This window comes from Xyrauchen texanus, chromosome 26 (assembly GCF_025860055.1).
Source record: "Xyrauchen texanus isolate HMW12.3.18 chromosome 26, RBS_HiC_50CHRs, whole genome shotgun sequence".
Lineage (NCBI taxonomy): Eukaryota > Metazoa > Chordata > Actinopteri > Cypriniformes > Catostomidae > Xyrauchen > Xyrauchen texanus.
The window spans coordinates 36,270,954-36,283,873 of NC_068301.1; the positions used below are offsets into that span (position 1 = coordinate 36,270,954).

Genomic DNA, 12,920 nt, shown 5'->3' on the forward strand with positions numbered 1-12,920 from the left:
AGGCCTGGAAGGCGATTTTTCAAAAATGTATGACCTTGCCACCACCTCACCACAGCCACTGAATTGCCTTCCTCCAGCCCTTCTTCCTTGGCAGTGTCCACTAGGGCGCCTCATCTTACTCCACCTGCTCCCTATGCAGGAGAACAAGAGGGATGTAGGGCATTCCCCTCACAGTGTTCCCTGGTATTTACCCTCCAACCTTCCTCATTTCCCACCGAAAATTCTAGGGTGCGTATATCATCATCCTTCTTGCTGGATTGGCAATTTGGCCTTACTAATGCTCCAACTATTTCCAGACACTCTTCAATGATGTGCTCCTTGACATGATCAATTAATTTGTCTTTGTGTACCTGTATGACATTTTGTTTTTCTCCCCATCGCTCCAGGTGCACATGAGCAAGTCAGCATGTTGCAGAGGTGTGGGTGAACAAGCTGTTTGTGAAGGAAGAGAAGTGTGCGTTCCATGTTCAGTCGGTTCTGTTCTTGGGGTACATCTTGTTGCCCGGGGCGTGCGTATGGATCATTCCAAGGTGAGAGCCATCACTGGTTTGCCAACCCTGGACTCTCGCAAGGACCCCCTCTTGGGGTTCACCAATTTCTATTAGCATTTTATATGCAATAAAAGTCAGGTAGTCGGCCTCATGGATTTGACCTCCACCAAATCTAAATTTTTTTGGTCGGAATGGGCATTCAGTTCTCTTAAATCATGGTTTTCACCCACCCTCATTTGAACTGTTCCAGATCAGGCAATTTTTTGGTGAAGGTCGATGCGTCAGACATGGTGCAGTTCTTTTTTATGATTACCATTTTTATTGATTCCACAAAGACAAATAAAAACTAGGGCTGTCAAATGATAAAATTTTTTAATCAAATTAATCAGAATTTTCAGTGGATTAATCAGGATTAATCACTATTTGCAATTACACCTGAATCCTAACCATTTTTTTTCTGAAATGCATACCAAAAGATAAATAACAGGACACAGATACATAATTTTCATATTATGTCTGTTTATTAACACAGCCAAATAATGGTGGTTTAAATGAAGCTGAAACATACTACACACCATAATATTTGTCTTTGTAATGTCCCATCGCTTCCTCTTTGGCATTCCTCTTAACCAGGATGTACAATTTACATTATTCAGTTGTACAGAAAACAATAAATGTAGTCAAATCATAACAGTGGCCTACCACATTTTTGCACAATTTGAGTCATCTGTTGCGTTTTTATGTGGAAAAAAACATTTTCAATAAAACGTTTTAATCAAACCAAAGAACAATCTTTTACCTTTTCCTCCATTCTTTAATCCAGTTGCTCAAAAATCCAGTTGCTAACTACTATAACATGTTGCACTAAAACTGGTCTTTTTGTTTGAACATCACCTTTCAAATCTACTGAGCTTCATCATCTTTCAGCCAGTTGCTGAGGCAAACTAACTTGTTCACATTTTCTGAAAGTAAAGCTGACCTTTTCTTGTTCACAATGTGACCTGCAACTGAGAAAAGTCGTTCACAGGGAACAGTGGTTGCAGGAGTGGCTAGATATTTGTGAGCTAGTGAGGCCAGCTTCTCATGGGCTCCTGAATGAGATGCCCACCACTTCAAGGGGCAGTCCTCCAATTTAATGGTGGGCTCTGCTCTGTACCTCTGTATGGCAGGTTGGACCTCTTCATCTTCTGATTCTGAATCTGAGCCCATTTGCAGAAGGCTGATTTTCTTCCTGGGTGGCCCATCATCATGTGTCTGTGAAGACCTTCTGGGTGATTCTTGTTGCAGCATCCCTTCAAGTGTGGTCCACACCTCTTCCCTGTCTGTCTTGGGCAGGCATTTCAAGTCTTTGAAACGAGGATCCAAAACTGTAGCAATCTGGAGCCATGCATTGTTGAGCTGTTCTTGATGGGATGCTAGGTCCTCCTTGAACTTGGTCTTGAATCTCACCACATATGCAGGGTCCTCATCACAGGCTTCCATCTTGAGACGCAAGTGGCAGAGAGAAGGTAGTACCACAGAACAGGAGACATAGGCCTCTCCACCCAGGAGCTCAGTTACATACCTACGCACACAAACACACACATGCACACAGAGACAGTGTATTATTAGAACAGTGGTTATCAACATATTATTATTATTATTATTATTATTATTATTATTATCATTATATTATTATTATTGTCATTATTATTTTTTACATACATGTTATTGATATTTGACTTGGTTTAATTCATTCCAGAAAATAATCAAAGCAATGTTATTTGATAAGTTACAGACCGATTTACCTGCATGGCTCTAGAAGTGTCTCCAGCCTCTGCAGTTTATCCCACTCTGCTGCGGTCGGCAAAAAGAGTTTGTGCTCCTGATTGTCCAGGGCTGCGATGACAGCCTCTTTATTTCTGCTCACGTGCTTGACCATTTCCAGCGTCGAATTCCAACGTGTTGGAACATCCTGGATCAATGGCTCTTGCTTCTTTCCCAGGCTGACTTTTTGTGCTTGAAGCTCCGCAGCATTTGCTGGGCTGTGCTTAAAATGACCGACAACTTTGCGAGCCTTGGCCAAAGCATTTACAAAGCCGCTGTCAGCAAGACTCACTGTGACACTTCTCTGCACCATGTGAGCGACACAGTTCATGTGTTCATAGCATGTAAGTCGAATTGCGGCAACCATGTTGTGTGCACTGTCAGTCCCAATGGTTGTTGTCTTGCCCTCGATGTCCCACTTACGTGCAACAGACAGGAACTGTTCTTTACAAGCCTCAGCAAAATGACGCTCCTCAGTTTTTAATATAGTCAGTGCAAAAGACTTCAGTTCCCACGCGTCACTGATGAAATGTGCAGTTACTCCGAGGTAATTGTTGTTACTCACTGATGTCCAATGGTCTCCTGTCAGGGCGATATGATTTACTGCCAAGACCTCTTTCCTTTTTTCTTTTTCGTTTTCATAGAGCTCGTGGATTTTCATCATAACTGTGGCTCTTGACGGTGGCTTATAGGATGAGTCTTGAGACGCCACTTGCAAAACATCAAGGAAACCTGAGTCTTCTACAATGCTAATGTGTCTACAATCCTTTGCAATCCATTTTGCTATTGTGTTGGTCAAATTATCTGAGGTTGATTTTGTTAATGGCCTGCGAACATTCAGCGTGGTCTGGCGCAAACCACTTGCTGAACCTGACGGCCTAGCAAACGCATGTTTGGCGTTGACATGGTACCTCAAGCTTGAACAGCTCCGGTGAAATTGAAACTCCTTGTTACAAATCTTGCAAATAACCTTGTACTTGTTAACTGTACCATCATCATTCTTTTTATATTTGAATCCGTCAATAGGCCCACTTTGCTCACCTTGCTCCATCTCGCCTCTAGCTCCCAACCACTTTCCTGACTTTCCTGACCTGAATAATTTGTCACACTGAGCATGCGTGAAATGCGTTAAAAAAATTGACGTAATTAACAACAAACAAATAATTAACGTCGTTAACGTGCTATTTTTGACAGCCCTAATAAAAACAAAACACGTATGCAATGAATCAACATTTAACTCCCACTACTATCTTTCCCCACCCGACCCCAAATGAACATCCCAATGTACACACACATACAGAATTTTTATATATATATATATATATATATATATATATATATATATATATATATATATATATATATATATATAATAAACATACAACTGTAAAACTATGCCTCTCACTCCACAGTCCCACTCTGAAAGCCCCCCAAAACATCAAATATCTTCCCCATTTCCTACAAAACGTATCCAATATCCCCAGCCTTCTACACATGACCTCTTTGAAGGCTGCCAAAGTGGGTGCAGTTCTGCTCCAGCACTCGCCCGGAGATGGCAAGATCCACCCTTTTGCATTCTTTTCACACCATCTTACACCAGCAGAATTGAACTATGATGATGGTAATTGTGAGCCATTGATGGTCTAGCTCGCCTTAGAGGGGTGCCGTCATTGGCTGGAGGGGACAGAGATTCAGTTTTTTGTTTGGAATGTCCATAACAATTTGAATTATTTTAGATCGGCCAAGAGATTAAATTCTCATTAGGCTCAATGGGCTCTCATTTTTGGTAGGTTGAACTTTACCCTTTCGTACCGACCGGGGTCCAAAAATGTCAAATCTGATGCACTCTCTTGACTCTTTCTTCTGAGGATTCAGGTTCCCCGGATACATTCATCCCCTCACATGGAGTGGTGGTGGCTGTGTCCTGGAGAGTCGAGTCAGAAGTGCGGGGAGCGCTTGGGGGTTTGACGGCCCAGGAGGGAGTATCCCTACCCCCCTTGGGTTCCAGCCACTGTTGTTTCTGGATCAGGAACCTGACGTAGCTGTGCCATCTGCCAATGCATTCATTTTTCGCTGCCATCGCACCTGAAGGCTAGCTAGGTGGACAATTACTAAGGCTGGGAGACACGTTAAAGTGTTCAGGTGCTCAGTCTGGTGTCCATCAGTCTGAAGATTCCCCACACCTTGAGACACATCCATCCCATCTTTCATGTCTCCAAGATCAAGCCTGTCTTCTGGTCTTCACTTCACACTGTCAGGACATCCTGGACTGCTCCCTCATTGATGATTTCAATCTAACTTCAAATTCCTCCGCCTCCACAGTGGCCGAGGCAGAGAAAGCTCTGGCGAGGGGAAACACATGGTTCACCTACGGTGAATCTGAACAGTGGAAACTCATCATACAGAATTACCAAGGGGAATCACCACGTATGGAGCACTGAGCCCGAGCACACAGGCTCACCACGAGTACTGGGCTTGGTGCCGTAACTCCTCCGCCAAGTTAAGATATGTCTGGGTTACCAGATATGTGGAACTGTTTTGGACAAAAGGCGCACGTTATCACCTTTGAAAAAAGGGAAAGGCGCAATGTAAGTGGAACACACAACTGGCCGCCCGGCCTACCTGCTGTAACCACGTAACACTCGGGTCGAAACCGGCTATATGCGTAGGTTGTAAAGGTGTTTGGTGTAGCCCAACCTGCAGCTCTGCATATGTCTGCTAGAGAGGCCCCCCTTGTCAGCGCCCAGGAAGGTGATTGGCTCGTAGAGACTTCTGATGTCTGCTGACTCCAAAGGAGGATGCGACGGGTGAGTTGTGACATGTGAAGTGAGTTTAGGCCGCCTTGGCGGTTTATGTATGCTGCAGTCGCTGTGTTTTCACATGGTTGCTCTGAATCAATGATACGAAGCCCCCTCAGGGCAGCAATACTGCCATTGGTCTGGGTCCCTGTCCAGAGACTCAACACTGCCTGCCTGTTGCTCACGGTGCCCCAGCCCTAGTTGGAGGCTTCTGTCTTGACCACGATGCACCTTGAGACCTGCTCTAGGGGAACACCTGCCCGTAGAAATGCCAGGTCTGTCCAAGGGCTGAAAGTCTGACGGCACTGGGGTGTGATGGTCACACACTGGGTGCTGTGGCACCATGCCCACCTTGGGACTCTAGTCTGTAGCCAGTGCTGAAGCGGTTTCATATGCATCAACCCGAGGGTGAGACCATATGGGATGCCATATGCCCCAGGAGCCTCCAAAAATGTTTCACTTGCACTGCTACCTTCTGGTTGTCCAGAAATAGGGGAGAAATTGTAATAATTAAATTAAAATAGTTAAAGGTATACTTAGTAATTTTTGGAATTTGTCATCTTGGACTTACACTAACAACTAGCGGCATGGATGCAGCATCATTCAAACACAGTAGTTTTAAGTTACAGATGCCATTGTATACATTTACAATTCACAGTCAGCTATGATTAATTTAATCCATGAGTCTAATAACAGGGCGGTTACTAATATTAAGTAGTATTCGGCTGGTCATTTGATTCTAACATGGATGCCCCAATGTGCGGACACTCTCCATGTAGAATGAAACAGCGTTTTAAGGTTACTGATATAACTGATTCCTCATCTCCTGTGATTAGTCATGATTTTATACATAATTTAGATGAAAACTTTTTAATCATTAAAAAATTACTGAGTCCAGCTTTAAAGAAAACAAAATTAAAATGTCTTAATAATCTAAAGATAGGAATAATAATGTGTAATTTTAAGATTTATTTGTAAATCGTGGGCCTATCAAAGAAAATTGGGCGCAGTAGCCTTTAACAGTGTGCGCAACAGCAGATCGGGTGCTGGTTCCAATCGCAAGTGATCCATATACACTCAGAGGTGCAGAGCCCTGGAAGTGGGTACTTTGAAGGGAACACAACATTACAACAATTTGCAAAGGGAGATAAAATGTTTGTGTTACTGCCCACTTTGAGCTCCAAATTACTCTTGGCAAGGACCCTTTGAGGTTACACGATGAGTCGGAGATCTCGATTATGAGGTTAGGCGAACAGATAGGGGAGGGGCACGTCAAACCTACCACCTCAACCTCCTCAAACTATGGAGGGAGGCGGTAACTGTAGCCCTGGTGACGGTAGGTAGGTAATCCCCAATTCAAGTTCATCCACCCTGGTCCCTTGAGGAGAACACCTCTCACTGTCGCAGCTTACAGATATTGCCAGGTTGCAAGTGGAATTCGTGGACGTGTTCTGACCCCTACCCGGTCGCATGAACCTCATAGAGCATCATATTGAGACCACCCCGGGTGTGGTGGTTCGTAGCCACCCCTACCGTCTTCCTGAACACAAGAAAAAGATTGTTCAGGAAGAATTAGAGGTAATGCTCGAAATCAGCTTAATACAAGAGTCGTAAAGCGATTGGGCCAGCCTGGTAGTTCTGGTACCGAAGTGTGATGCTCGGTTTGTTTCTGTGTTGACTAACGGAAAGTGAACGCCTTGTCCAAATTTGATGCTTAGCCAATGCCACGAATTGACGAGTTACTCGATCGGTTGGGCGCAGCTCAATTTTACTCTATGCTGGACTTAACAATGGGTTATTGGCAGATACCTTTAACACCAATGTCCCGAGAAAGACGGCTTTTTCCACACCGTTCGGATTACACCAATTTGTGATGCTTCCGTTTGGTTTGTTTGGAGCCCCGACCACATTTCAGTGCCTTATGGACAAGATCCTCAGACCGCACACAGCATATGCTGCCGCATATCTAGACGACATCATAATTTACAGTAATGACTGGTGGAGGCATATGCAACACCTGAGGGCTGTCCTGAGAGCGCTGAGACGGCCAACCCGAAGAAGTGTGTAATTGGGTGGGTGGAAGTTAGGTATCTGGGGTTCCACTTGGGTCACTGGCAGGTGCGTCCACAGTTTGACAAAACCGCAGCGATCGCAGCCTTCCCGGCACCCAAGGCCTAAGGCAGTTTTTGGGGCTGGCTGGCTACTACCAAAGGTTTGTGCCTAGTTATTCTGATGTCACCAGCCCGCTGACTGACCTTACTAAAAAGGGGTCTCCCAATCTGTTCCAGTGGACAGAGGCGTGCCAACAGGCCTTCCTTAAGGTATAGTCCGCACTTTGTGGGGGCTGCTTTTACATGCACCTGACTTCACTCTCCCCTTTATTTTGCAGACTGAAGCATCTGACAGGGGGTGGGTGCGGTGTTCTCACAGGATATGGGGGAGGGGGGAGAGGAACAGCCAGTGCTATTTATTAGTAGCAAGCTCTCCTTCAGGGAGACAAAATATAGTATCAACGAGAAGGAGTGTCTTGCGATTAAGTGGGCTGTTCTGACCCAAAGCTACTACCTGCTGGAGCGGGCCTTCACCCTCTGTTCCGATCACGCTCCTCTGCACTGGCTCCACCACATGAAGGATACTAACACGCGGATCAACCATTGGTATCTGGCTCTCCAGCCCTTTAAGTTCAAGTTTGTCAACAGACCAGGGGCGCAGTTGGTTGTGGCTGACTTTCTCTCTTGTAAGCCTCATCGCCTGGTTCACAATTATCCCTGACACCTGTCTCTCGTCATAGTGATGCGGAGGGAGACCATAAAGGGACGCCAGAGCATCAGTGGGGGAAAGAGAGTGACCTGAAGGCACAACAACCACGCAGTGGAGTGCTTTAATTTATTTAAAAATGTTTTCTTTGGCTATCGATGGTTACTGTCAACTGTGTGTTAAAATGAGAATAAAAGACTGACCTAGAACCTGCTTCGTTGTCTCCTGACTCCTCCATTGCCCATGAACTAAGATCTCATTACAGAGCAGTAACAGCATCATTGTCATTTCAGCCATGGAAGTGATTAGTTTGGTCAATCTGGGAGATCAGTATAACTTTTCCACACAGTGTGTTTTTTCCAGTCTACATTTTTAAGCATTTCAACCACATAAAAACCGCCACAAACACATATGCATGGATGTCTTTGGACCACCAAACACCATGAGCTCCCCATCAGTGTGTGCAGTGGCATCTCTAGATGTTGTGCAAAATGCATAGCATAATCAAAAATGTATTTTAAAATATTATATATTACAGCATCTTAAATTGTTTATGCCCATTATACAAGACAACAGTAGATATTCTTCTGAGAAATTCTATAATTATTAAGGTCTGTTGCGTTAAAGCTGTTTAATCATTATAATTTTCTATGTGTGGCTAGCTCATAATCCTCCATGTTAAACAACTGAGATCTGGAGAACGCCATGCACATGTGCAACGAGCATTCAAAGATAATCTGAGGGGCACATTTGCCTTTGCCACAGAGCTTTGAGCATATGAAGGTCAAGTTGACATCCTTAAAAATGACCGCTTCGAGTAAAGACCGGCATAGTAAACTTCATTGTTAAGTTTAAAAAGCTGTTTTTATCGTAGTCTGTTGCTGGTTGGAGTTAAAGCACACCATTCATCATTTCAATTAAATATATGCCATTGCTTTGAGGTGTTGTTTGATGTATTGGTTTGTATTAGATTACAATAACTGCAAAATAGTGAGTCTTTCTTTTTGATTAGTTTTGGGAGATTAAATGATTAGTGATTGTGGCAGGGCGGAGGGCGTGGCCGGGTCGTGATCCTACAGACCCTGTCCCTTATTAGGCTAATTATGCCTATGTGAGGGATAAAGGCTGACTGCAGAGGATCGCTCTCTCCCGCACGATCCTCTGCAGTTTATCCCTCACGGAGGCATAATTAGCCTAATACGGGACCGGGTGTGTAGGATCACGACCCGGCCCCTCCCTCCTCCCTGCCACAGAGATATTTTTGCATGGCATCATGTTCAGAGATTGCGCTAAAATAAATAATGTGAAATTTCCATCACAATGTATTTTTATCCATCACACTTGTTTTCATTTAATACATACTAAGGCTACATTTAGGGGCGTAACATTCATTATGGCATATACATGATAATGGATAAGCATAAGATTGTATTTTAAAATGCAGCAAAACTGTCAAATGTCCGGCAAGGTTATTTTTATCTGTCATTAGTTGCTTTTGCATTATTTCTGCAGATTGACAGAATCACTATATATTTTAATCAGCGTTAGTGATGATATGTAGGTGAATGTGATAAAAAAAAAGTAATCTTGTCTGTTCTTCTCAGTGACAGAATGATTTTTTTTTCAAACAAAACAGATGTGTTTTTTCAGTGCTTGTAGCCATTAACTCAGCAGGGAGACCCATCTGTCAAGTGATTATCACCTCCTGCTGAGAGGTGCTGATGGGCGCTCTGACTCCCTCAGCCTGGCCAGTGATTATGTTAATGAAGTTAACACCTGAAAATCATTGGAAAAATCAGCAAGTGTAGAGCCAGCTTTATATGCTAGATTTTATTTGACTCCTCAGGCTCAAGCCTGGTTCTAGGGAGAAAGCAGAGACCCTTTCCTCGAAATCCGAACAAAACTGGTCAAACTTTTACCAGGTGTAAATTGTGATGCTCCTGTTTAATATGCATCTAAATATCAGGGAATAAACAGGACACACTGACACAGCAGGAGTGAGAGAGTCAAAACTGATGCACTTGGTTAATATTATTATCTTGTTTCTTTTTATCTGTCAAATTGACAGAGAGCATTTGGAATTATCTGTTAATGTTACAAAACAAATCGGTACATCGTGACAGAATATTCCGTAAACGCAACTCATTATACAGTATGTTGGGTTAAAGGGATAGATCATCAAAAAATGAAAATTCTCTTATCATTTACTCACCCTTATGCCAGCCCAGGTGTTTTGCCAGTCCAAACCCCACTCAGAAAAGTGAGAAGAGCTGGGACAATTCCCAATCCATGGACACATCAATGCAGCAGAACATCTTCATCCAGATCACAATGGTTCAACAGCAACAGAACAGCAAACACAGAAGAAGGGACAGGGGGGAAAAAAACTGACCATAAACAGGCCATAAAGAATTATCAGCATTTAACATTTACAACATGTCAATTTGATTTCAATACCCTTTTAAGAATAATTTGTTTTCCTTATACATCACATTGCTTCAATTTCTCTCTTTTTTATCATCTTTGTGCAATTATTTAATTATCTAGATTGCAGGTGAACATATTAACAGACATAACATTCTTTATCGCACATGGCCAATTGCATAGCTTGCACTGCTAGCAAAAAAAAAAAAAGAAGACTTAACATTGTCTCTTTACTTTTCATCATCGATAATACACAGTAATATTACAGTGAGACATTAATAACCTTAATTGCCTTGAAATTAATTTCTTATTATGTCCTTAGATTGAATTAAGCAATAATATGATGAATTGACTCACCAAGGAAATATCTATTTGTCACATACATATTGGAAGAACGTGTTCCTTGGACACAGGAAATTGAAGGTGCTAAATGTTGATAAGTTGTCTATTTTTGGTGCGTTTTCTCTTACTTTTATTCCTTTCACAGATATAGACACCATGAAGCATGTAAACACTGTTCAAATGCTTAGAATTGTCTTTTCATGCAGTTTTTATGTATCTTTTAAACAAAACTATCGTCTAAATCATCAAAATATTTTTTTTTAAGTTACCATTTCACATCAGTGTCTCTTTTTTGCTCTCTCTCATCTGTGATCGATCGCTGGAAATTGAGTTCCCCTGAGCACCAACAAAAACCGGTCCCTCTGGAGTTCACAGAAAGAGTGAGCTCCAAGCGATATCACTCCATAAGGGGCTGCGTAAAATGGCAGACATTCGGCAACACTCTAATATCTGGATGCTCATTCAACTCTGTAGGTATACAGTGCATTTCTATTGGCTGTTCACCTAATCAAGAAAAACTCATATTTACTATTTTTCCCTTAGTAACAATATATATATATATATATATATATATATATATAACTATAAAGAATTGTATTATTTCAACTCAGTCATAGTTTGGAATTCTTATATTAACAATATGAATAGGTAACAAGATTATTAAAAAAGATTTTGTAACAATTTGCACATTATTATTATTATAATAATATTATTATTATATATAATAATTATTATACACATTATTAATATTATTAATAATAATAAAATAATAATAACCAATTCGATTTCTCTTTCAAAATTCTGTTACATTCGAGTAACCTACTTTACCTACGGGTATGAGGTCAGCACGGTGAGCACTGGGGGCGATTCGGGAACCACAATGGGACCACCTCTGCCAGGTAAATCCCCACGGACCAGGGTAAGTTTGACCTCTTGTTCGGCGCCCGCGAAGGTCAGAGAGTGGGCTCGTCCAGTCTGCTTCCCCCATCAGGCATGGTCGCCAGTCACAGGCAGATGGCGAAATGACGGACATGCTTTCCCGGGCCGCCGCGAGCATCGGGCTAGAGTGGAACACTCCGCTCTTCCCTGAACCCTCGTGGCTCGATGATTGGTATCTGGGCTCATGGCGCCGCTAACAGCCACACCCTGCCCCAGAGCCTATATTCCCAGAGGTACATGAGGAGCTGACAAGATCGTAGGAGGCATCTTTCATTGCTCGTCCCCGATCTTTCGGCTCCCCCGCTCTCACAACCCTTGATGAGCAGCCAGGGGTTACGCGCTGCCTATGGCTTAACCTGGTCGAGATGCAAGAGGTCGACATGACACGCTTCCTGAACGCACCATTTCCCAGGCCGGCCTATTTGGCGACTTTGCCTAGTTCTCGCTGGTGAAGCAGCAGACGAAGGCCATCCAGCATATCCTGCCCTAGCGCAGCTCACCCGCACCCCGTCTAGGCATTGCCAAGGGTGTCTCCCTGCGGTGGCTGCATCGGCTCTGCCTCAGCCCGCCCATGCGGCCCTGCCCAGTGTTGAGCCCCCTGCAGGAAGCAGATGCCACCCATCTCATGCCTGTTAAGTAGAAGACTTCTAAGCGCCCCTGAGATAGGTGACCCAGGGACGAGAAGGCCTGCTGTCCTGGAGCTGGTACACAGACAACTCCATCCCGCTGGTGAGTATCAGGAGTCAGGTAAGTGGTTCGATGTCTCGACTTAACACCGCCACAGGCTCAAGCCCAGCTCGAGCTCTCCAACCCATTGTGGTGGCTGACCCGGACCATCTGACTCAGCTACGCAATTCAGTTCTCCAGGCACCCACCCAGGTTCAACCACGGTGAAGGGCGAGAACTTGCTCCGCTACCTTGCACGTGGAAATCGCCACACTTCTGCGGAAGCGTGCGATAGAGCCTGTCCCTCAGGCCGAAATGAAGGGTTTTTTCAGCCCTTAATTCATTGTACCGAAAAAAGTCGGTGGGTTGCGGCCAATCTTGGACCTATGGGTACTGAACCGGGCTTTACTCCCATTCAAGCGAGCGTCCGACATCAAGATTGGTTCGCGGTGGTAGACCTGAAGATGCATACTTCCATGTCTCGATTCTACCTTGACACAGACCCTTCCTGCGGTTTGCATTCGAGGACCGGGCATACCAGTACAAAATCCTCCCTTTTGGCCTGTCCTTGTCTCCTCGCATCTTCACGAAGGTCGCAGAGGACGCCCTTGCCCCGTTAAGGGAAGTGGGCATTCACATTCTCAACTACCTCGATGACTGGCTAATCATAGCTCACTCTCGAGACGTGTTGTGTGCG

General features: G+C 43.9%; 1 protein-coding gene across 1 annotated transcript; it reads right to left on the reverse strand.

Annotated features, from left to right (window-relative positions):
* Positions 1 to 1,394: 1,394 nt before the first annotated feature.
* Positions 1,395 to 3,348, reverse strand: LOC127619677 (E3 SUMO-protein ligase ZBED1-like). The gene is made up of 2 exons (XM_052092629.1): positions 2,279 to 3,348; positions 1,395 to 2,055 (listed from the first exon to the last, which is right to left on the reverse strand). The coding sequence occupies exons 1-2, from the start codon at positions 3,346 to 3,348 to the stop codon at positions 1,395 to 1,397; spliced, it is 1,731 nt and encodes a 576-aa protein (XP_051948589.1).
* Between the last annotated feature and the right edge of the window lie 9,572 nt (positions 3,349 to 12,920).